Raw genomic sequence first — 27496 nt, 5'->3', positions numbered from 1 at the left:
GTTTGTTTTTAATTTAAGCTTGTTTCCCCAATAGCGTTATATAGCCTAATTGTCATGCTAGATATGCACAATAAAAAAAATTCATAAGTTTCCACATTAGATTTTTGACATTAGAAACATTTGCTATGTTATTTTTGTTTCTACTCTTCTTTTCCTCTACAAGATTAAATTTTAATTTTCTGAGATTCCATTTGCCATGTAGTTTTTAATTTGCATGTGCACTCCTTATAACCTTAGTGAAATAAGGCTTAACATATAATGAGTGATGTGATTTCATGCCTACGCATCGGAATTCTACTTTAAAAGAGAACAAAATGTTAGTCGTTTTCAATTACAAAATGCTCTTTTAAAATTCTGAGGTTTTTTCTCCTTTTTTAAAATCGTTTTTCAAGTACAGTTGTCTCCATTTCCCACCTCCCTCCACTTCACCCCACCCCAGCCATCCCTGCCTCCCACCTTTGATCCTACCCCGCTCTGGCTTTGTCGTGTGTCCTGTATACATGTTTCTGGATCACGCTTCCACTGGCTCTGGAGAGCATTATGCTAGTGAAATAAGCCAGACAGTGAAAGACAAATACCATATGATCTCACCTATAAGCGTAACCTGATCAACAAAACAAACAAGCAAGCAAAATCTATACAGATACATTGAAATAAAGAACAGACTGATGGTGACCAGAGAGGAGGGGGGAGAGGGATAATAGGTAAAATTCTGAGTTTTTATAAGAACCACTCTTAAGGGTTCAAAACACATTGCTTATTCAAATTAAATCTAGAAAAGAGATTTGCTTGATTTTTTTCTAATGGTAATGCAATTACATTATGTTATGGACTAGAGATAAATTATTGCCTGTGTTCAACATGAAAATAATAACTGCTTAACTATTTTCTTCTCCAATAAATCTACAGTGCTTAGAATATAGCCTAGGTTACATTAGGTGTTCAATATTGATATTTTGGGAATAAATAAGAATTGTATTTAGTCAGAATCTATAAAAATAAATAATCAAGAGATCTAATACATATCACAGGTAGAATTTTATAGACATATTTACAAAGATAAATTGTACATATATACTTTTGATATAAAAGTATACATATAAATACATATAAATTTTATATGTAAACTTTATAAAATATAAAAGTATATATAAATACATATAAAGTTTAATAATGTAAATATATTCAACTTTATACTTACTGTTGAGTTAGCTGATTTCTTGAGAGCTTGAGTCATTAAAAAAATTTATTAACTTCAAGCTCACTATATTTGCTATTTTAAATTTATTTGCAAAAAACCATAAAGAATTCAATCATGTGTCTTTTTCCAATCAACCTACACTATAGTTTGTGATTCCTATACATTCATTAAATAAAGTTATTCTATCACTCTTAAAAATGCTGTTACTATAGAAATTTAGCTAAATATGTTAAATATAACACAACAAAAGTAGATTTTAAATTACCACCCTCAACAAAAAAAATAATCTACTTCCAACATTATGAAAAATAAAAAAATTAAATCAAGGAGACAAAAAAATATTTTTAACATGGGTAGAAAAACAATATCCAAGATGCCAAAAGCTCTGAATTTGAAATTCAAAGCTTTAAATCATTTCCTGGATAGTTTGTAATATATTTATTTTAAAAATCAAGGAGTAGATTAAGAAAACTTCATGCTGCCCTGGCTGGTGTGGCTCAGTGGATTGAGTGCCAGCCTGAAAACCAAAGGGTCACTGGTTTGATTCTCAATCAGGGCACATGCCTGGGTTGTGGGCAGGGTCCCCAGTAGGAGGCACACAAGAGGCGTCCACACGTCAATGTTTACCTCCCTCTCTTTCTCCGTCCCTTCTCCCCTAAAAATAAATAAATAAAATCCTTTAAAAAACTATTTAAAAAAGAATGCTTTATGCCACTATTTATACCACAGAAAATCATTAAGGAACAGTTTAATTTGGTTACAAGATTCTTTATTTTGTAAAGTATACATAAACAGTAAAAAAGAAAATGCATTTTACTTTAAATATTACATAAAGTCAACATTAAAGTTTCTTTTTGTAGTGTGTATTAATCAAATGGAAATAATCCACCAATTTTACTTTCAATGAATTGTGTATCGGGAAACCAGTTGATCCACTGTTTAAATTATAATAGCAATGTGAAATATTCAACATTTTTTCATTTTTATATGGGCACAAAACCATAGGTCTGATATACTTAAAGGTGATGGTATGCCAAAAAGTCTACACAATTAATTAACATGCTAACTTAAATATAGCAATTAAAGTATTTTTTGTTACAGTTAAATCTTAAATGCTAGTCTACACAATAATCATAAACAAGTCCACATGGCAATTATGTAACAATAGAAGGAAGAAAGAAACACATTCCATTTTCTTCATTCCAGCAGCAGTACCTTTATTGGTATTAATTTGTTAATTAGGTGTGCTTATATATTGTCTAATATCCTATATTGGTGTGCATGCTAAAACCTTTCTATTTCTATTTTGCAAGGCACCATACAATACGTTCTCTAAGTTTCAACACTAATAACAAAAATGGTATAATTCTTAGATTAAATGCAAATTTTCTTCTAAAAATAGGAAATAAAATAAGAACTAAGATTTTTAAATTTGACATTGGTTATATGAAAAAGTATATGTGAAAATATTATTTAAATTAAATATTTCCCTTCATCTTCCTACTTTAAATTCTGCACCCTAAGTTGCTGGTCAGAAAGACAAAGAAATCTAGAAAGGTAAATAAATCATGCCATTTAAGAATATAAAAAAATTAACATGAGGCTGCTATCTAAATTAAAAAAAAATTAGAATGAACAACTAAGTTTTTAATTTTCAGAATCCATGGTTTTCCATACTTGCCATTTCTAAAAATATCCTGTCATATCCAGAATAACTACATAATTAAAAACACCATTATTAATGTAAACACAACATAGGACTCATTTTTCTTACCCTGTGTGGCATCCCCTCACTCATCTCTAGGCTTGGGAAAAATGCTACTTTGGAATTGCAATTAAGGACATGCATTTTTTATAAAGTTCTGGGGACTGAGGTCACCAATAAGTTATTATAAATTTAACTTAAAACATCTCTCAGAAACACAACACATACGACCTCAAACTCTGATTGTTGTTTTGTTTGGGGGAGATTTACATAGTTTGTTCTTATAAAAATTTGTTTGTATCAGTAGCTCTTCATAATTTTCTTCCATCTGGCTAGACTTCACATGTGTTTTCTTTTTCTCTAAGGCATATAAAAACTTAAATTAAGAAATGCATTTAAACATGAAGTTCTATGTCTTTAGCTGCAATATCTGAAATAATTATACAAAATATACGTGAGTTTTAGAATCATTTTGTTTGGGAGCAAAAAGGTAATTGTCAATAGACTATCACTTTGTAAATAATAGAAATATTAAATGCATTGATCACAGCTCTTGTCAAATGTAGCCATCATGATCATCACCATCGTCATCATCATCCCCTTCATCTTCATCATCATCTTCAATTTCATCTTCATCATTCATAATATCCTCTTCATCATCTTCATCATCAGTCCATTCATGGAAATCCCCACTTGCAAAATCTCCAGAGATCTCAAAATCAATAGCTTAGGAAAAATGTAAATATTAATGTTATTTGACTGAGTAGTGAAATAATTTCTGAAAAATATAAATTCTGATAAAAATGGAAGTAATTAATAAAATTTTAATTTGCTCTTTAGCTTACTTAACAAAGGTAAGGAAGAATCCATTCTCTATTATTTGTTAAAATGCATGTGCTGAGAAACAGAGTTGTTCCTGAGGTCTGATATGTAAGATTTCCAGTTCAGGAATATTGATCTCAGCCCAGTTTTTTAGAGTCCATGTCAAACTTTGAATATGACACAGAATTTAAAAATTCTTCTACTACTATGCTAAATAAAATAATTGCCCCACAAAGATCTTCAATTCCTAATCACTGCATGTACAAATATGTGACTTTATATGGTAAAGGAACTTTGCAGAAGTGATTAAATTGAGGATGTTAAAATAAATAGATTATCCCAGATTATTCTGTTCAGCCTGGATCATCACTTGCGTCTTTAAATCAAAGACCCTTTCCCAGATAAAAAAGTTAAAGGGAGATTTGTCTACAGAATAATGCTCAGAGAGATGCAATGTTGCTAGCTTTGAAATTGGAGGAAAGGGTCCCCAGGCTAAGGAATTTGATCAGCCTTTAGAGGTAGGAATCAGATCCTTCTCTAAAACCTCCAGAAGAAATGCAGCCTTAAAAACACCTTGGTGCTCCTCACCAGGAGACCCATGCTAGACCTCTGACATATAAAACCACAAAATAATAAATTTGTGTAGTTCAAGCCACTAAGGCTGTGGGAATTTATTATAATATTAAATAATAGCAACAGAAAACTAACAAAGCTAGTTAGTATTTTAAAAAATATTTAGAAATATGTATTACTATATTGGAGGTAATAATACACATATTATTTTGTATGTATTTATTTTTAAATTTCTCCTATGTTAATGTGTGTTTATTTTCTATCCTTTCTAATACTTTAGTCTTATAATTCTTGGGTAGCTAATTATAATATACCCTATTAATGTAATTCAATATTTTTAATTTGATTGATTTTATAATACAACACATTGAAATTCATATCTTATGTGAATAAAATGTTTTTTCATTCTCCTACTTCATATATTTTCTGGGTAACTTCACCAAGCTAAGAAATCTCAGAAGTCATGTTCCCAACAATTTTTCTGTTTACTTATCATCTCTATATAATTTATTTCTGTATCATTTTATTTACAACATAAAATTATCACTGGCATCTATGATAACTGAAGTAATTAATAATGCAACTAGTTTAATCTACATATTGTAAAGACATGTACTATATAAGTGTTAAAATTATGGTAGGTAACTACTGTGTATTACTTTATCCTACTTAAATCTAACATGGGTGGCCAGAAAATGAAAACCAAGCTATTAAAAATCTTATGGAATAAATGAATGCTGAACAGGCATGTTAGCATTAAATGAGATTATGTTTATAGCATTTACCATTTGTGTACTTCTAAACAATCACAAGTCTAGCAAACAATATATCAGTTTATTTTTACAAAAGAAAAAAACAGAAAACTCAACATTTTCTAAAGTATAGGGCAGACCAAATCAGTTTTTCATTTTTGGTCATATGTAGTATTTGAAACACAATCCATTAATTCTTAGTGTGTGTGTGTGTTTATGAGCATGCATGTGTTTGTGTGTGTGTGTAGCATAATAGATTTTGTAGTGATTTTTCTATAGCACAAACAAAAATACTGATTTGAAACTTGTACTCTGGAAAAATATTTAAAACTTTAACATTCATGTATGTTATGCTCAATGTAATTGTAATATTTTAGCTTCATACATAAAAAAGATTTCAAATACTAATTATAATGACCCTTCAAACAATTAAACTATACTTTTATAATCCAAGCACAAGGAAACAAGCTCAAATTACTGCAGTTTATGGACCTTTACTTTAAAAAGGCTAGTTTTTCTCTCCCTGGTGAGACTACGTACTCACAAAGTCAACTTCTCCAAAGGCATACAGAAAAAGGGGTCACGCACTGGGGTTAGCTGACTTGGATAAAATGGATGACAAAGGTTTGACGTAGAAAAAAACAGCAGATATCTAACATCTTTTCTGCATTTGAAGTAGTAAAAGGCACCTACCTTGTAATAATTATCCCTTAAAATGTCTAAATGATTCGATTCCATTTCTGAATTATACAAATTTTTAATATGCTAGGAATCATTTCATTACTTCTTCAAAATATTCTATTGTTTTGCATAGAGTGCATCCTCATTAAGCGCCTGAACAAATAAATGAGATTCTTAAGTAGTTATCCTGTGCTTGAGATATTACTAAGGAAGTACCCGTTTGCTTACCACAACCTGCCACACCATTTGTTCTGGATCCCATGACTTCATTCCCGTATCTGTCAACACACCAGCACTGCCCAAGACTGCCATGGCATTGTGTTGGCTTGTAGTAACCGTCTTCATCACATAGGGGTATGTACTGTCCTACGAAACATGCACACACATTATGGATAAGTTGTGTTCCTTTTTGATAGTGATCAATTATGCATTGATTCATGCAAGACAAACATATGGAGTTTCCACTCCAGGCTATGAAGCTGGCCATTATCACAATGAGTTGCTTACATTTCTTTTGTTAAGCAAATTTACTCTGGAAAGGGTACTGTTTTGAGAGGTATAATGCAGAATGAAAATCTGATTAATGACATTCATATTAAGTCATCCAGTCCCCTTAGCATGGCACACCAGACCCTTCACCATCTCATCACTGCCAACATTCTATTTTCAGTCACATATTTAAGCTCTTTCTACATCAAGTTGTTTTCCATAAGTCCGATACTGCTTTATCTCATATACTTCTTTTTCTCACCTGGAATCCCTCTCCTTCCCTCCCTCTTCCAATTTAAGACTTGACTTAATATCAAACCCTCTCTTAAGCTGGAGGATTTCTGATATGATTCTTTCATTGCAGGTGTGTGTGGGTTGTCTTTCAGTGAGGTAGAAAGAATATCATGAAAACTTGACAAGTACTTCTATAGATGAAAGGCTAGCAAAAATAAAGAAAACTTTCAATATTCTTATTCTATCTGATGAAAAATGCCATTATTTGGCATAGTAGTCATAAAAAAGTTAGGAGGTATAATTAGTATGACCATTTAATTTAAACTTTAGGCAAGTATATGTTGGCAATGGAAGAGAACACTATTTAAAAGTTATGCTAGAAATTCAGATTCAACCAAAACTGTACTTGCAAATTGAAACAAATGGCACCCTACACTTACATAACAATTGATCAATTTTCAGACAAGTACCATTATCCTATCTAAATTAGAAAAAATATTTAAGACATTCAGTATTCTACAATAATGATTTTCACTTGTATTTTTATTATGTAAGAAGAATAAAGGTGACTCCTCCCAAATAGGAACTAAATGTTTTTATTTTTGTAATAATTTTAAATAATCAAAGCCTGAATTTCAATAAACTTTTGTCACTAGCAAACTTTGATCATGTCTAAAATAAATTTTAGTTGAATTTCACTGGCTTTTCCCATTGTACATGGCTAAACTTTGCCATGTACAATGGGAAAGTTTACAATAAGTGGAAACAAACACATCAATGTATGACTGTATTATTTTCCTTTGTGAGCTGTAATACGTGTGCATTTAATAAGAGTTAGGAGAAATATGACATGTAGCTTTTCTCACCTATAATTTAATTTTGAACCAAGAATTCTCAAGTAATATAAAATTTTTGTCTTCTAAACATACGATATTGTAATTATAAAAATAGCACAACATAATATGACGTAGATTATTCAGACTAAAGAACATTATAAAGTTTTGAACCACTAAATACACAAGGACATTATTATGCATTTAAGAAATGCATGTGTGGTGTTCTGAACTGGCTCCTAAAGTAGAAAAAGGATATCAGTGGAGAAACTCCTAAAATCCAAATAAAGTCTGAGGCTTAATGAATATGATTGTAGTAATGTTAATTTCTTAAATTTGACAAATATATAATGGTTATTTCATACATGGTAAGATGGTAACTTTAGATGAAGCTGGTTGAAGGATATATGAAAACTATATGTTGTCTTTATAAATTTTTTAAATATAAAATTATTCCAAAGAGTTTATTTAAAACAGTATATTTATAAGAATAAACAAAAATATTTATACAGAAGAGTTTAACATTATGACAGCTTTGGGTAGGTAAAATTTGGAATTATCTATTATCTATTGATCTAACAATTTAATGCATATATTAACTTACTAAAAGTTAATAAAAGTGAAAATTTAGTGAGCTATTCCATTTAGTGAACACACTAAAAAGTGTGTTCAAATTTTCTTGAGGTATTCCAGGCATGCATATCTCCCTCTCTCTCTCTCTCTCTCTCTCTCTCTCTCTCTCCATATATATATATATATTATATATATATATATATAAATTCTCTCTCTCTATATATAAATTCTTGAGTTGTGAACCATAGAATTAGAATTGAAACATCTGCTGATCTCTTTCTTTTTTTACTTAATAACTCTTGAAATGAACATTATATTAGGGTAATAAAACAGACATAATACTTTTCAATATGTAAGATAGTAAAAGTAAGTTTAATGGCTTTGAAAAACTTCATAAATTTTGTTACTGAAATTTAGTGTAGTCTATCTTTGTTGGATTAATATTGATTTTATGCTGCTGTTTCCCTGGGGCTATTTATGTAAGCAATAAAGACTTCAGAAGAATGATCTATTACTCACCTAGGAGCTTTTTTATCCCTTGCCGCTTCTGAATGTTGCTGAGCTCCGTCTGGCAAGGTGGGTCTGCAGTGACATTAAAAATGTTACTTCAAGGGTTATAATTAAATAATAAAATGTAATTTCTATGATATCAAACTTTATTTAGTCCATACATGGCTTTGGAAAACACATATTACATATAGTTATTTTACTTTTGGAGATACATACATATAAATACATGTGTGTCTGCCTATCTATTATAAAAAATGATAGAAAGATTAATATTAGATTATCTTGATTTCCCTCAGAATAACCAAATTGAACGAATAAAGAAAATGGTATGAAATACGTATATGATTAAAAATGATTATTATCATTTGCTTTTAAAAGGTCCATCAACTCAGCAATGTAAACCCAACTGATGGACAGTTGCCCAGACAAATAACTTCTTATGTTTCTCCCTCACTTAAAACAGTATCTATGATGTAGACACACAGCTTTGCATTAAAAAAGCGATGTATGAAAAAGTTAATCCTTCTTTTAAGTTATATATAATATTCATAAATATAATATATAGTTTTATATATTTTATATATTATAATATATAGTTATATATAAAATAAAATTTGATACTGAAAAATGTTGTCAGGCTTTGGTCTTTTATTTCACCCAGATGCTTGAAGGACACAGGGATTGGCAAAAGGAGGCAACAATTCCATGTCAAAGCGTGCTTGCATATAGTAAGCAAAGTGCAAGAATATGTCAACAATGAAGGGTGGCAATTTGAACACTTACAGGATTGGACCTAAGAGCACTCTGCATTGTGACATTCTTTTTAGTTAAACTATTATAATAATCATAACCTGCTTGCCTCTTTCCATATGAACAACCATAAATCTACTACACCAACCCTGTATATGCAATTTAGAAACTGGACATAATAAACAGTTTTACATAAGTCACACACAAAAAAAGGTTAAAACATTAAACTAACTTGGAAATAAGAATTTGCCTATTTTTCAAACTCAACCACTTAAAGGAGATGATTCTTTTAAAAGTATGAAATTCTAAATAGACACAATACAATTTGATTATTATTATTATTATTATTATGCATAATTACATATATTCGTACATAAAATATACATCCTTATCTAAAAACAGTGCAGTATAATCATAAAGGTTTGAAACAGCAAAACAATAAGCTAGTACCTATTTTCCCTATACTATAGCTGTTTAGGAACAAGGCAAGGTATAATTAATACAAATGATTTCAAAATTCTTTAGTATACCAATCTCATGACATTCAGTTATTACATTTGCATGCAAGTAAAATGGAATGAACAAATGAGACAAAGTGTTTAATATATATTTTATAGTTTAATATGCAAGAGAAAAAATGCTTTGGAGAATTTAAACCATGAAGAAAAAGTAATTTATTTGAAAAGACTAAGTAATTACTGGTTGTTCTATTTCATTTTGAAGTGGGTCCAGTTGACCACTTTGCTTTTCTAACAATCTTGTGGGGCTCTGATATTAAACATTAAAAAAAAAAAAATAGGAATCAACTTGTATAGTATGGGCTATACACTAGATAACTTAAAATCCACTGCCCTCCAAATATGACATTTAGAACCAAGAAGAATGATCTTAGTTGAAGTTTCAATATTATATTGAAAGCAATTCTTCTCATTGCTAACAGCCAGTTATAAAAACCTAGTACTTCTTATGTGTTCACTACTGAATTGCCTAAAAATCCAGGTGCATTTGATTCTGACTTAGCTCATAAATTAATTGAATAAACCTGATTACTTCCTACAACCTGTATATAAAAACATTTTAAGATTTCAAGAGAAATCATGACAGATTAAGCTGTTCAACTACATATAATATTTGATTTTGAATTCTTTTTGTTATTTAAAGGGCAGCTCTATCTAGCCCTTAAGTATACTTGGAGAGCTTAATTGAGATTACATCTACCATTTAAACTCACTGGCGAAGAACTGATCTAGATAAAGGATAGTAACCCAACTAGTTGCAGGAAGGTTTAAACATGATTAGACTATGAGTAGTCTGCATAGGGTATACACACAAATTTATATCACAAGATTTATTTTTCTCAACACAGTTTACTACCTAATAGTGTTTTAACTTTATGGGAAATTCTGATTTTATATGCTTAAAACTTTATAAGGATTATGCATTAAAATATAGGTTTTTAATAATTTTATTTATAATTTATTTAATAATTTATTGATACGTTTATGAGTAATTTTTCCAAACATTAGTTAAGAAAAACAAGAAAAGAAGAATGAAATTTTTTTACTAGTTAAATTTCAAAATGTTATTTTAAAAAATAACATTGTTCATTATTTTGTGCTCTTCATTTAGAAACTCACACCTCTAAATTGACACCATTCACATATGATCTGTATTAGAATTTAATAGAATAATAACAGTGCAATTTTATCTCCCTGCACAAATTTGAACCAAATAAAAGTCACTGGGAAAAATAAATAAGGAAATACCTGTATGTTTACAACAGTTCTAGTATACAAATGTATTTTTATACTCACAACTAGTTACTTCTGAGGAGCATTTTTTTTAAGATTTTATTCATTTATTTTTAGAGAGGGAAGGGAGGGAGATAGAGAGAGAAAGAAACATCAATGTGTGGTTGCTGGGAGTTATGGCCTGCAACCCAGGCATGTGCCCTGGCTGGGAATCGAACCTGCGACACTTTGGTTCGCAGCCCGCGCTCAATCCACTGAGCTACGCCAGCCAGGGCTCTGAGGAGCATATTTTAATCAGCTGTCAATGAAAATATAGTAGACATTACGGAAGTGTGTGAGTGACTCTCTAAGTAAGCAGCGTATGTATGGCTTCCCCGCTGTGTCTTGCACAGCTCTAGGGGACGCCATGAACTCCCACTGCAGTATGAAGGGTGCCTGGAGTTGAAGACCAAGGCTGCTCTCTGCCTTGCCTCTCAGAAAGCCACTGTCTTCATTCTCTTTTGTAATTCCACATTTTATCATTCACACAGCCTCGCACAGAATGGATAAACTTGAATAACTGTATTGCATTTATTTCATCAGTGGAAATTTTAAATATTCATAATACCAGAGGATGAAATTCTTACTCTTTAATGTGTTTCATTTAATAGGAAAAACACCTTTTGTAATATATATGAGCCCCACTTTGATATCTCTTCCTATATATTAATTATATAAATAATCTCTAAAAATGATATCTATTTTCATTGTGGTCCAAAAGAAAAAATGTTGGACATATTGTTGATTGAAACAGACTCACTGAATAGAATTTGCCAAGAAGTTGTACAGTGACGTCTCTATGGCCTTTCATAATAATTATCGTGCAAACTCAGATATAGAATTAAAACTACTGAGACAGAAGTCAAAGATTCTAGTTTCAAATACCAGTTCTTGTACTCATTTCATAATCTGAAGTTATTAAAGATCAATAAACTTCACTCCTCAGCCATAAAATAAGAATAACAATATTTTCACAGGGCTATTTGAGTAATAAATAATTTTACATATATGAAAGACAAGATGGACCTGAATAAAAATTAGTTTTCTTTTTCCTGGATCTTACACAATAGGACTTGAAATGAAATAATAACTAATTATTTATTTACTTTTTTAGAGTACAGGTTTAGAATATAATTTTATGAAAGTAAATTATTAACTCCTAAGATAACAGAAATCCCCAATTAATATTCCTCCTAATTTTTCTTTCATAATTACTTAGAAAAAGAATTTTACAAACCACAATCACAGCCATTTTATATTGCTTGATTATTATGATTTCAGAAAATTAGTCACAGAAACAAATGTGTATTTCAATTAATACAAGGGGGGACCCCAAAATAACTGGAATTATCTTCTGGAGGGCAAGTGCCTTGTAGTACAGGTTTCCCCTGCTAGGTGAGTATTCTAGCAACCCATCTGTAGCTATGTACCAGCTGGCATTGTTGTGAGAGGCTGAATCCTGCTTCAGTGAAATTTGTTTCTGAAGACTCAGTGCATTTGTCCATTTCATGATGGGTGATTTATGAGCACACCTGCCCACACCACACTGAGTGTTCAGCAGTTTTTGACCCAAAATGGCATGACCCCCTGCCCTACCATCCCTATTCACCAATGTTGCCCCAAGCAACTCCCCACACTCATGAAAAAAGTCCTCAAAGGGGAATGCTTTGCTGAAATGGAAGAGGTGAAACAAAAAATGTCAGAAGAACTAAAAGTCATCAAAGTTGGTGAGTTCAAAAACTATTTTGAGCACTGGAAAAAACATCTTGATAGGTGTATTGCATCAAATGGAGAGTACTTTGAAAGTGACTGAAGTTTAAATATGTAAGAATAAATACACAATTTTTTATAAACAAATTCCAGGGGTTTTTTTGGAAGGATTCTTCCTTGTATATATATATTTTTTCCATTGGAAATCTACAAGTGTTTCACTTCCTTGAACATTTAAATTCTAAACCTCATTTATTAACATTGAAATTAACCTTACTATTTTTGAAAGTTATTTTTTAAAAACACCATTAATTTTCCAGATATTTCTAACACTTTATAACTATAGTCTTGATTACAGTTTTAAGTAAACCTGGATTAATAACACCCCATTATACACTTCTCTCTCCTTCTTCATATATATTTATTTCTTTATATATATATATATGTGTACACATATATACACACATATATAATTTCTTGTTATCCAATAAACATTCTTAAGTTTACCATGGAGTTAAAACTTAACTTTTTACATTAAATTTATTATATTAAACTTAATAGTTTCTTGTTTATTAGATAAACAGGGAAACATTCTTTTATAAGGTAAAACATTTGAATAAAGTTTTTAAATTAATGGTTATTCTTTATTATTAAATCACTTACTGGACTAATTCAGTGTCAGCTACACTGACAGAGCTTTTGTTATGTGTTCTAGCACACAGAAGTGAGCATAATCAGCCAGACTCTCCTAAACTTTCAGGAAGTTTTATAATTCCTTTTGCCCTTTTGGGTATTCTTTAATTAATTTTTTTCTACCATATATTGAATAATCTCAGAGAATGACTTCATGCAACTATAAAGAATTTAACACTTTGGAAAAAAGTGCTTAATAAATGAAAAGTATGCAAAGCAAAAAAATTGGGGGATGTTTAATCAGCTCAGCAAATATTACTGTAAAATTCAGAAATTTTTTAAGATGTAGGCATTTATTTATTTATAACAAAATGTTCAGAGGTATTCTGAATATTTTTGTGTTCATTTATAAATACTTAACTACGCTGTCATAGCATTCAAGAAAAAACTAAAATAACATTTTAATGTGATTTCTTTCTTTCTTTTTTTAATATTTTATTTATTTATTTTTAGAAAGAGGGGAAGGAAAGGGAGAGAGAAAAACATCAGTGTGTGGTTGCCTCTCACATACCTGCCACTGAGGACCTGGCCTGCAACCCAGGCATGTACCCTGGCTGGGAATCTAACCAGTGACATTTGATTCACAGGCCCGTGCTCAATCCACTGAACTAACACCAGCCAGGGCTTTAAAATAGCATTTTTTAAAAGATTTTATTTATTTATTTTTAGGGAGGGAAGGAAGGGAGGGGGGGAGAGAGAGAGAGAGAGAGAGAGAGAGAGAGAGAGAGAGAGGGAGAAATATCAATGTGTGGTTGCTGGGTGTTATGGCCTGCAACCCAGGAATGTACCCTAGCTGGGAATCAAACCTGGGACACTTTGGTTCCCAGCCCGCACTCAATCCACTGAGCTACGCCAGCCAGGGCTAAAATAGCATTTTTTATCATAACAAAAGACCACATATCTTGTTACAATAGTTTACCAGGATTTACTTTTTTCTTGTTTAAATCATTTCAATGAATAATAGTCATTAAAACTAGGATGTAGTGGTTAGAATATTCAATCACCGAGAAGCACTATGTAATAATAAAGTCGGCAATGTGTTAGTTTGAGTATGTGTGTGTCTGTGTGTAAGCAAATTTAAGTTTTTGACTTTGTTTAAATTGGTTTATTATTAATGTAGCTACTCTACAAAACCTGGTGTTGACTCCCTGTTATTCCATTTATTGATAATCATTTCATCTCTACTTACAAAATTACTAATTTATGAAAAATTGAGAAAGTAACATGTCCTACATAATGTGTTAGTTTCCCACATGGAAAATGAGTTATTAATATAGCTTAAACTTGCAACTTCCAGCCAAGATGGAGGCATAGGTAGTCTCACTGTTCCTCCGCGCGCAACCAAAACTAAGGACAAAAATTTACCAACAAAAAACAACCAGAACAGAGAGAAATGAACCAAATGGAAGTCTGACAACCACACATCCAGACCGGTAAGGAGGGGTGGAGTTGGAGGCCTACAGAGAGGGGTCGAAGGGTCCGGACAGGAAAAATCAGTGGCTGGCAGAGGTGGGCATGCAGGGGGCAAACGGCAGTTGGCGGACCCCAGAAGCACAGGGGCAGCTGACGGACCGGTGGCAGACCCTGGGCACGGGAGGCAATGAGAAGACCCAGTGAGGCGCACAAGGCAGCTGGCTGTCTGCAGCCACACATTTGCGCGCAAACTAAGCCAAAACAGGAAGCGGCACAGACTGAGCAAAGCAGGGACCCAGCACTGGGAAACAAGGCCTGAAGGCACCAACTGAAAACACCTGTGGGGGTTGAAGCCAGGAGATTCTCTCAGCCTCTCAGGAGGCTCCTTGGGGAAACGCAAGAGTCTGAGAAAGTGCATAAGCCCACCCGCCCGGGAGCCAGCACCAGAAGGGCCCAATTTGCTTGTAGGAAGCGGCAAAGGGGACTGAAGTCCTAGAGAGAGTGGAGCAGGCGCCATTGTTTCCTCTTGAACCCCACCCCCACATACAACATCACAACCCAGCGACTGAGGTGCCCCGCCTTGGTGAACACCTAAGGCTCCACCCCTCATGGGTAACAGGCGCAACCAGACCAAAGGAAAAAAATTAAATTAAATTAAAAAGATGGCTCAAAGAGAGTTAAAAGCCCCAGAGCCAGTTTTTTTTAAGTGACCAAGAGATAGACAATCTATCAGATGCACAGTTCAAAGCACTGGTGATCAGGATGCTCACAGCATTGGTGGACTTTGGCCATAAATTAGATAATGCAGGCTACGATAAGAGAATTGAAGGAAAATGCACAGGGAACCAATAGTGATGGAAAGAAAACCGGGTTTCAAATCAATAGAAGGGACCAGAAGGAAGAAAGGAACAACCAAACAGAAAAGAATGAAGAAACAAGAATTCAAAAAAATGACGAGAGGCTTAGGGAAACTCCAGGACATCTTTAAACATTCCAACATCCGAATTATAGGGGTAAAAATACCAGAAGGGGAAGAGGAAAAACAACAAGTGGAAAAGTTATTTGAACAAATAACAAAAGAGAACTTCCCCAATCTGGCAAGGGAAATAGATTTTCAGGAAGTCCAGAAAGCTCAGAGAGTCCCAAAGAGGTTGGACCCAAGGAGGGACATGCCAAGGCACATCATAATTACATTACCCAAGATGAAAATGAAGGAGAGAATTCTAGAAGCAGCAAGAGATAAGGGGACAGTTACCTACAAAGGAGTTCCCATCAGAATGTCAGCTGATTTCTCAAAAGAGACCTTGCAGGAAAGAAAGGGCTGGAAAGTATTCCAAGTCATGAAAGGCAAGGACCTACATCCAAGATTACTCTATCCAGCAAAGCTTTCATTTAGAATGGAAGGGGAGATAAAGTGCTTCTCATATAAGGCCAAGTTAAAGGAGCTCATCATCACCAAGCCCTTATTATATGAAATGTTAAAGGGACTTATCTAAGAAAAAGAAGATAAAAAATATGAACAGTGAAAAAAGACATCAAACTCACAGTTAGTAACAACCATACCGAAAACAAAAGCAAACTAAGCAAACAACTAGAACAGGAACAGAACCACAGAAATGGAGATCACATGGAGGGTTAGCAACAGGGGAGTGGGAGGAGGAGAGAGGGGGAAAAGATATAGAGAATAAGTAGCATAGACAATAGGTAGAAAATAGATAGGGGGAGGGCAAGAATAGTATGGGAAATGTAGAAGCTAAAGAACTTATGACACATGGACATTAACTAGGGTGGGGAGAATGTGGTGGGAGGGGGTGGGCAGGGTAGAGGGGAGTGAAGGGGGAAAACGGGACAACTGTAATAGCATAATCAATAAAATATATTTAAAAAAGAAAAAAGAGAGCACAAAAAATAGCTTAAACTTGCTTGTTCATTCTATTAGCTATCAAACATTTTTAAATGCAGTGACAGTAGCAGGTGTGTCACATGAGACTAATTCCCAGTTGTTGTTTTGTAAAATTAGCACCAAATTACACATTTCAGAATTTCCCTACTTTCTCCCAAACTTTATCATAATGTGATTTTTTGGATCTATTTCCCTTACATACTTAATTATAATTGTCATGTGACTGAGTACATAAGCATTACTCCCATTTTGCATTATGTTATTATTTTATGAGAAAGAAAAATGAATGAAGAACTAGCACCATCCCAACTGTTCGGGTTATTTCATTTTTTCCAGAGAGATCAAGACACTTTCTTGTTTGGTGAAGTTTTACAAAGCTAAGTTATTTAGAAGGTGTGAAAGATGAAGTCCTTTTCACAAACAACTTTATGGTGAGTGCTGTTGTTCATTCAGCTCATTTAATAAGATCACAAAATAGAACATTAAAACTCTGTTGTATAGCGATAAAAAACATTTATTTTATACCATGGGCAACACAGATAGCAAATTAATTTTAATGATTACTTTAAATATGGATGCTCTCATATCTCTTTGTGCTTCTTGGTGGTTGATAATGAAAACTATAATGAAGTACATTAATTTAAAATATTAATTACTCTTTTTCATCTTATTTAGCATGTTTTGCATGCCTAGCAGAATTATATTGTTCAAAATGCTTATTTGCTCTTTTATCAAATACTCTAATTGGAAAAGCATCTACTGAAATGAATGGTATATATGTGCAATTTTTTTATCATGAAGGAATAGATAAAATTTGACATGTGGGTCAACCATCTGTGTTAGCAGGTGGCTCATCCTTTACCTTGCTGTCTCTGGAAGCAGTAGCACCATTCATTGTTAGATATCAAACTGTCCTTGTATGTGTCACAAGAATTGAAGAATGCTTTCGTACACTGTTCATTCTTATCAAGGTAAATGCTCCCGAGCTCCGACTGGTCCAGTAGCAGATCATAGTTGGTGTCAAGTCTGTTAAACATCCATCCAAGTGAATCCTTGCAAATTGGCAAAATACTAGTATCAAATCCTAAAAGCAAAGATAGAAAATGATTAGTTATATCTGAAAGTTGCCATCAGCAGGGATCAAAATAAAGAAATATAATAGTAGTTTGCTCAGGGCACAATGCAAGAATAATGGCAAATATAGGTATTGTTATTTAGGATTTAATTTTTGAAACCTATTTAGCACTTTGAGGATAGTGGGATTAAAAATTAGATGGGTATTCACTCCAGGAGAATTGCAGACTTGACAGATTCACAATTTTACCACCTTTCTAGAATTATTAATATTTTCAAAACATATTTACTACTTCTTATCTGTGCATCACCATAAGGTAAAAGGTATTTATGACACTTTCATGAAAACATAGAGAAAGAAATTCAGTGATTTATTTTGATTGTTTACATTTTTCTTTGTTGATAGAATCAAAACAGAATTCTCTCAAACACAGCAATGACAATCATAAATTGTTCATTTCATATTTAATTTCCAGGTCCTGACCTTGGTTGTGGAATACAGGGTAGAAAAATGTAGATAAGGCCCAATACCTTGGACCTTACTTTTGAAATAATATGGATTGAAGTATTGGCTGAAACTGTTTCTACTAAATGTTGCCATATGTTAGGAGATTACATGAAGAATGCAACCTGTAGAAAACAAATATACTAACTTCTGCATAATCATTCAAAGAAAGTGAGTTCTTGGAATGAGATTCTGGTATGCATCCAAACCACACCCTTCCTCCCAACCTCTTCTCCTAAGAAATGGAGGAGCCTGATGGTGATATACTGACCTTTGTGAATAAAAACTATGGGAAGAAGAGAAAAGAGCTATTGCCTTTCAGTGAACATTCAGAGTTAGTAAAGAGAGACTATCTTCTCCACCTACTTATTTAGAATGGGAGACTCAATGGTTTGTTTTCCAACTTAGCATGGAGAACTCTAAGAGAATCCTACGAAAGTCTATAGTGTCTGCAAAAAGGAAAGATGGTGCCTGACTCCCAGGTGAATATCTGCTAGTATCTACATTTTACTAGTCACATTATTGCCAAAGTGGGAAAGATAGTTGGAGCACAGCCACTCTGACCAAAGGCAAGGAATGCCCTGAGATTCAATCAAAGCCTGACGGTTCACTCTGTGCTGGGGTGGAAGGGAAAGTGAGCAGAAGGCCAACAGCTAGGGATTGACCAACCTGTGTTTCCTGTTAAGAGACAAGAGGTGGAGAATCAGTGAAGAGATAATAGAGCCTTAATTTCAAGCCAACACTCTGGACTGTCTACTCAGAACAATGAAGAAAGACAAATGTTGAAAGCAGAGAATGGCGTGATCTGACTTTTGCTTTAAATGGAAAATACTCTCAGTCATGTGCGTAATACGGGGGCAAGTGTGGAAGTTAGAAGGCCACAGGGAGTAACTGGAATGGCACAAGTGAAAGAGTTATGGGATTGTTGTATCGCATCTTCACAAGCGCTTGACTTTACTGTGACTGGTCATCAATCTTTAAACCTTAAATTTTCAAGTTCTCTTTGCCCAGCTTTTATGATGTACCTTGTAAACATCCTTGTTGGTTTCAATACATTCTTCTTTCTTATTTTTGTCAATTATAGTATGAAAGAAAAGTATCTTTAACCTTTCAATAATTTTTGTAGCTCTACTTTGAGGAGAACTTATAACCCAGGCATTAACAAAAAAGATTATTTCTGAAAATAGAACATTCACAGATATCTAACAAATGTTAGACAAAATAGAACTAAGAGTTTGCCCTTTATGTTAAGGGGATATTAAATTCCCATGGAGTAAGATGTCTGCTGAATGATCATTTTGATGAAATGTAATAATGTTTTAAATTGAGAATGTCAAGGAATGTGATTTAAATTAAAGTTACTTTTTTCTATTCTATTGATACCTTACTGGGTTAAGTTATTCAATATATCTAGGTTGTAATGTCTACATATAGATAATGTGAAGGTTTTTTAAAAATGATCTATGTTGCCTTGAAGAGAAAGTACAATGACTTTATGTAATTTCAATGACATATATAAAATTGTGTTACAAGGGTCATCAGAATGATATGTAATAACAAATAAAAGTAATAGAAAATAAAAAAGACTAGAAATAGCATTATTTTGATATTCTAAATAAAATATATACTTTCAATATGATCCTGCTGATACTACAAATATAAAACAAAATTAATCGGAAAAAAAGATTTTCCTTGTCTTATATTGAATTTTTAGAGCAAAGAGATACTATTTGTTGACTTTGAGAGTTCTTGGATAATGCTACCATATATTCAATACATATAATACAGTGTAAATATAAAGCAAATTAAGATTGCAGAAGTAACTAATGTTGTTAATCAACTACTTTAATAACAGAAGATTACTGTGAATTTCCTAGATAGGCCCAATCTAATCACATAAATCTTAAAAGTGAAGAACTTTTCCCAGCTTTAGTCAGACAGAAATCAGACAAAAAAAAATTCATTCAAGACACATAGAGACCAAAAGCCTAGGAATATGGGTGGTATCTAGAAACTGAGAGTAACTCTTAGTTTATAACTAGCAAGGAAATGCATCTTAGTCCTAAAATTGCAAGGACATGAATTTTGTCAACAACCTGACTAATCAAAGAAATGGATTCTTCCCTAGAGTGTCCAGAAAGGCTTAAAGTCTGCAGACACCTTGCTTTTAGTGTGTGAAACCTGTGTTGGACTATTGACAGAACTGTAAAATAATATATTCATGTTGCTTCAGGTCCTAAACTTTGGAGTGATCTATTATATCAGCATTATAAAACCAATATAGTTCATTTACTATATTTATTTATTTTTTGTGTTTGCCCTAAGTTTTATAGTATATACTATTAACTTATCACACACTACTGTCAAATAATAGTATACAACTTCACATATCTTATAAGAAGCCAGACTATAGTTAAACTCTTCCACATTTTCTGCCATCAGTGTTACCCATTTAAATTCCACATATGTTGTAAACTCTACAGTGCTTTGTTATGATGTTTGCTCTAAAGAGCTTACTAGTTTTTCAAGTGATTAAAAATGAGAAAAAAATATTTTATTTTTAAAGAAAAATGTGTTTTTAGGCATAATACCTGTAACACAACTGTGTTGCTTTTTCTCACCAAGCGGTTTTCCAATTTCCTGTGGACAAGGGGGTCTTCTACAATTTAACTCAATACTGACATTGTGTACTGGGAGTTAGTGGAGATCCCACAAGACTGCTCCCACTTCAGACACCAATCACAAGTAGTGGGTTCCCAGAGCATCCACACTTCAACTATTTCCTGTAATATGTGATATTTTTCTCTGGCTGACCACAGCTGTTAGTCTCTGGATATCTGGAGATCCAACTTTACTGTTGGGGTTTATTTACTATTCCAAATGGCCCTCTTGGACAGCATTTACATTGGTTTTTATTCATATGGCTCAAATATTGTCCACAGTAACTATTCTGGTATTTCTTGCCCAGACACACAATTCAAAGCAGCAATAAGTTTCCTTTGCTTTGACACCAAACAAATAAGCAGCTCATGACTACCCTTGCATTTCAGACTTCCCTGGTGAGATTCAGGCCATAATTCACTTGTCTGGCTGGGAACACATATAAAACTCTGAGTTGTTTTGTTGAACTCCCTCCCTTAATTTGAAATGAAGGAAAGCACCCTCATCTCCTCTTAGAGGAGTCATAAAATCAGAGCAGAGCTCTTTCCAAAGAAACCCTCTTCATAAATGCTGTTGGCATCTTTGCTGCCTTTATGCTTTTAGATCCTCCTTTGCCCATATTTTAAGGGCAACTGACTTCCGTCTACAAAATTCCTTCACACTAGTATCTACAACAGTGTTAGTTTGAATAAGCAGGGATCAGGAATTCAGAAGGGCCACCTTTAAAATTCTGCCCACCACATCATCCCTAAAAACAGGATATTTGAGCAGAAATACAAAAGTAGCACTATGAGTAATCATGGCATAGGGGATGAGGTATTCCAGGTAAAAGACATAGCAAGTATAGGGAATCTAAGATTTGTACAGAAACTATAGAATGCAAAGTCTTTATAATAGAAAAAAATAGCTCTCAACATTCTCTGAATGTTTATGCTATTACAGGAAATAAGTTTATTCACATCTAGAATGCAAGCACATAGTTGTTCACTTCTTCATTCTATGAAATAGCAAGCCTATTTTAACAAGTGCATTTGCTTAAACAGCAGATATATTAACATACCTGAGATTAACAAATAGATGTAAAATCATTCAAATGAGAAAAGACACTCAGTAAATGTGGATTTCAAAACATATCCAAAATAGTTGAAAGACTGTCCTTAATCATGAAGATTTAATATTTTAATATACTTACTGTAATTGTCCCTCCACATTAAAATGAATGACACTCGTATTTGGTGAGAAAGTGGAATAAACAGGAATAGGTAATGAAAGCAAAGTACCATTCTAGTCCATACTAGGTTCAATAGATTCTCCTGGGCCTTGCAGATTCAAAGACAAGTAATACAAAACTCCTGTCTTCAACTTGTCATTTAAATTGTTACTTTACATTCTTTTTCCAGTAATGACTGAATAACATTCACTATCCATAAGTCTTTAAAATCTGCACATAACTTTTTATAGAAAAGAAGGAAACATAAGAGTGGGTAAGAAGCAGGTACTTTTCTGTAGAGTGTCCACATTTTGAGGAGAAGGGTTACATGGCATGAGTTTCCATTTTTCACAGTGTTTTAGCTTGGTGACAGAGTGGACATAGCAAAAGGCATTGGGGACACTGGTGAATAAAGATTGCAGCCATTCTAGCCTGGACAGTCAGAAAACTGTGTACAAACACTGAAGAATGAGGGAGAAATCCAGCAAGGAAAGAAACCAGAAAGCCAAATACCATCTGCCCTAGATTTTGATGGCCAGTTACCCACACGTGCGCATTGTAGGCTTCAGGTCACCCCTGCCAGAGGTTACAAACCTGAATTGATGAGAGCTCACTCCCAAGAAATGCAGTTTCCCTTTTGAGCCAATGAAATTAATCCTGTGCTAAAACAAAAACCTCACATTGGACTAAGGTCACGTGACAAAGCACCCCACAATTTAATATCCACAACATCTGGGACACCATCCATCATTACAAGACATATGAAGCACCAGGAAAATGGGGCATATTCTTAAGAGACAATCCAATAAGAACAAATCTGAGATGACCCAGTTGTTGGAAATAGCTCACAACTAAAACAACTAAAATAGCTATCTTATTGAAGGAAAAGAAAACACGCTTGTAATAACTGCAATGATAGGAACTACAAGTAGAAAAATAAAAATTAAAACAAAGAACAAAAGGAAACTTTAAGAACAAAATAACAAAGAAGTCTGTAATTTTTTAAATCACTAGATGGAATCCAATAGCAGAAATGAGTTTACAGCAGAAAAAGTAAACTTGAATATAGATCAATTGCAATGGTGTAAGTGAGGAAAAGCAAAGTAAGAAATGAACAGAGCTTCAGTGAACTGTCAGATAACATCAAAGAGTACAGTACACAGGTAATCAAAGCCCCAAAAGAAAAGGAAAAGATGGTACAGAAAATAACTTGAGAACATTATGGTAGAAATTTTGTTCATATATCTAAATTTACTAATTAAAGATATGCAACAATATTTAAGCAAAATACCCAAAAGGACATGCCTAGTCAAACTCTTAAGAACTGAAGATAAGTACCAAACATGAAATCAGCAGGAAAAGAAGGACACATCACAATTAAACAATGATTCAACTATAGCTTGACATCTTATCAGAAATTTTATAGGCCAGGAAGGGTTGAAGAATATCTTTAAATGATGGACAAGAAAAAAAGAATTCAAAAATCTATATCCGGTGAAAATATTCTTCAGGAATAAAGGCCAGGACTCCCTGCTTTCACCTAGGGAGGAGAAAGTTTAAACAAGTGTTGCTCCCACACTAAAAAATAAGAAAACTTTGAATAATCTATAAAACTACACCTTTTATTTTGAACCCACCTGGGACTTTGTCTCCAAAGGCAATGAAATGAATCTAAAAAGAATCTAAAAGAATCCAAAATGAGACAGGAGCCTCAAAGAAGAGATAGGAGGTGAGCACTTACCCAAGACAGACACTGAACACTAAATAAATAAACAAGGAGAATTCAGCTAAATTTCCCAATAAATTGATAAGGGTTAAGAGTAGACTAGCATGACAGTAACTAATCCTTGTGAGTTGCAAAGGGAAGAGGATTTTACTTCACAGATCTCAGCAAGGCATTCAAGGAAGATGTGGGGCTGGGTAAGAGTCCTAAGAAATACACCTGAGAGCAGAAGCTACTGTGAGGAAGGTGTAAAGGTCCCCTACAACCTTCTTTCTTACATCCCTTATGGAACAAAGCCTTAAGTTACTGGGGAGAGAAGAATGTTTGGGTACCCTGTGGACATAAGTGGGGATAAACTGCACCCTGAAGAAAGGGAAAGGAAAAGTAAAAAAACAGCTGTCTCTGAGTAAGAAATATTTCAAGGGTTCATGAAAAATTCTCCAAAATTAATGAAAGAGGGCAAACCGTAGAAATAAACACTGAACAAAAATGCAAACCAAGCAAAGAAAGAAAGAAACAGATAAACAAAACCTAGACACATCATAGACAAGCTGTTCAAAACCCATGATAAGGAAAACACTTTCAAGAAAGTAGAGGCAAGTACATATTCCTACAGAGAGAAAAAAAGGAGAGAATGGCAGCTGACTTCTCAGTAAAACAGCGTGACCCAGGACACAATGGAGGAACATCCATAATACTATGCTGGAAAATAAAATAGGGTTCTTAAACCAAAATTTGTTACCCAGAGAAAATACCTTTGTAAAAAGGAAAGAAAAATGCCTTTTAAACAAATAAAAAATGAGAGAAAAATTATTTAAAGTAAATGCAAACTGTAAGAAATGTTAAAAAATGCACTTCTCAGGAAGAAAAAATATGATAGCAGACAGACTTAGATTGCTACCAAACAAATAAGAAAATCCTAAAGAATTCAATAGTAGCATAAAGATACATATGAAATTTATAATTTTATTTGAAATTATTTTAAAGGATAATATCTAACCTAAATTTATTAGCAATGTATTATGTGTTTGCAGCATACATAAAAACAAAATATATGTCAAAATAGCACAAAACATGAAATCAATTGAGAGCTATATTTCTTTCTAATAAATATGGAATGCCAAGTGTAATTTAAAGATGGATGGTGACAAATTAAATTTCTATTTTGTAAATTTTAGGGCAACCATTAAAAATGTCAAAAGATAAAAAAAGTGAACCAGGAACATCAGTAAAATCATAAAAATATTTAATTTGTATGTTATAAGGCATTATAAGAGAGAAAATGGACAAAGTAGAGATGAAAAATAGAAAAGAACTAGCAAGATGATCTTTTGCAATGAAATCACATCAATAATTGTATTAAATGTAAGTGATCTAAGCATATCAATTAAAATTTGAAAAATTTCAAGATGGTTCAAAAAGCAACACTCAACTATACATTGTCCTGAAGGAAACCATTTTAAATCATGTAGATTGAAATTAACAGATTGAAAATAAATACCATGCAAACTCTAGTGGAAAGACAGTGAGACTAACTATACTAATAACTCTACCATAAGGACTGTTACTAACCAAAAGGGGATGTTACATAATGATACGTAGTTCAAGGAGAAGACATAACAACCCTGAATGTGTGTGTATTTAAAATGAACCTTCAAAATACATTTGAGAAAAAAAACTAATAGAACCAAACAGAGAAATAGAGCAATTCCCAATTATATCTGGAGACTTCAACACTACTCTGTAAATAATCAATAAAACAAGTAGAAAGAAAACAGCAAGGGTATAGAAAATCTGAAAAACATTATCAATAAACTTGAAATAATTTATATCTATAAAACACTCCAACAATTAATAACAGAATACATGTTCCTTTCAAGTGCATATGACACATATTCTGAGGCAAAAACAGACAATGAATTTGAAAGAACAGAAATCATAGTATCAGAACATGACAGAATTACAATAGAAATAAATAACAGAAAGAACTTTGAACAAATATATAAAGTACTTAAACAGAAAATATAGACATAAAGAATAAATGTGGGCCCTGGCTGGCGTAGCTCAGTGGATTGAGCACGGGCTGAGAACCAAAGTGTCGCAGGTTTGATTCCCAGTCAGGGTACATGCCTGGGTTGCAGGCCATGACCCCCAGCAACTGCACATTGAAGTTTCTCTCTCTCTCTTTCTCCCTCCCTTCCCCTCTCTAAAAATAAAAAGAATAAATGTGGATTAAAAATTGCAAAGATGCCATTTAAATTCTTAAGGAATTACCATCCATTGCATAGTCATATCTCAGATCAATAAATTATAGAAGATTTAAAGATTTAAATGCAAAAATATACACATTAGAAAATTATCTAGGTCAATGGTTTTTTGAGAGAGATTTGTCTTAAGGAGTACAAACTAAGAACTCTGAAATCAAAATAGAAAAGATGTGGTGAAAAATTATTTGCAACACAATAGAAGATTAAAAGGTTAAAATAAATGTTTATATGAATATGCATATGAGGAAAAAGAATGGAAATCATATATATCAGATTATTAACATTTTTTACCTTATGTTATATAATGTTTTGAGCCATTTAATTTCCTTTTTATCTCTATTTTCTCTTTTGTTTTAGCTCTCATTCCTGAGGCTTTTTAAGACACCTACAATGCTCACATTGCAGGTTGCATATTACTCAACTGGCATTGGAGTAAAATTCAATAGAGTTAATGATTATATTATAAATGACTAAAAGCATATGAAATACATGTGTGTCATGTAAAAACTTATGTTTTGTTTTATTTTTCTGCACAGATTTAAAAATATATTTACTTTTGTCTTTTTTGGGAGAAAAGGTATTTCACTTTTTACTAGGTTCTAACCATTTAAATTACTGATTAGATGTGCTCTGAATACCCTACATAGTTATATTTTGAAAATAAAGCATGCATTTTGTTGAAAACAGAATATAACAAAATTGACAATATTTCACATACCCTGTGAGAATCAACCTATTTGTTAATGAGTCCAAAACTTCCAATGGTAATAGTAATTTCCTCTATTTGTAATAATATAGTTCCTAAAGACCAGAGGTTCATCAAAAATGTGGTGTCCAATGAAACCCTGGATGATTTTCCAGGGCTGAACAATGTAACAAAACAGAATTATTATTCACTTGCTACCTTCATAAGTATAATTTATGTAGGATTACATTAATTTAGCGAAATATAAAATGCATAATTTTTATAAAACTATATAATATTTTCCAAATATTAAGAGGATATCTTAGTAGTAGTAAAGTATATAATGAAATTTAACTATAGAGAGTTATTCTGTCTACCTCATAAAAGAAGAAAATGTCAGATGTCTCAATAATTAGAACTAAATAAGCAATGATCTATATCTTTTATTTTATTACTTGAAATAAGAAAAAAAATTATCTTCTAACTTTGTAAGTCTTTGTTTCTAAAAGATGAAGTCCTCCCCTATTTGTCTCTAAACCCTCCAATTCCAAGTTCAATCTTCCTCTCAATGTGAAGACAGCACGACACAAAGTGAGCAATGTCTTGAGAAGCAATTAGAATGTATTCATTGGCCCTGGGGGTATAAGTAATTCTATAATTTTCTCTAACTGCGGAGAGCATGTGGTGTGTAGGAAAGCAAAAATAAGACATTATCTTAATCTGAGTCAGACTCTTAATC

The 27496-nt window shown here is 32.8% G+C and overlaps 1 protein-coding gene across 3 annotated transcripts in view; it reads right to left on the bottom strand.

Moving 5' to 3' along the window:
- Positions 1 to 1948: 1948 nt before the first annotated feature.
- Positions 1949 to 27496, bottom strand: part of SPOCK3 (SPARC (osteonectin), cwcv and kazal like domains proteoglycan 3) — a 296939-nt gene continuing 271391 nt past the window's right edge. For all 3 annotated transcript variants that reach the window (XM_045831898.1, XM_045831896.1, XM_045831897.1), the window contains 4 exons: positions 17495 to 17716; positions 8383 to 8445; positions 5963 to 6100; positions 1949 to 3632 (listed from right to left, as the gene is read on the bottom strand). In XM_045831898.1, coding sequence (XP_045687854.1) covers positions 3463 to 3632; positions 5963 to 6100; positions 8383 to 8445; positions 17495 to 17716 — 593 coding nt within the window. In that variant the 3' untranslated portion in view covers positions 1949 to 3462. The remainder of the gene's footprint in view (positions 3633 to 5962; positions 6101 to 8382; positions 8446 to 17494; positions 17717 to 27496) is intronic.

Source organism: Phyllostomus hastatus, unplaced genomic scaffold (genome assembly GCF_019186645.2).
Source record: "Phyllostomus hastatus isolate PE091 unplaced genomic scaffold, TTU_PhHast_1.1 phas_contig_159, whole genome shotgun sequence".
Lineage (NCBI taxonomy): Eukaryota > Metazoa > Chordata > Mammalia > Chiroptera > Phyllostomidae > Phyllostomus > Phyllostomus hastatus.
Note: the sequence above shows the minus strand (reverse complement) of the source record. Positions and strands in the feature narration are given on the sequence as shown.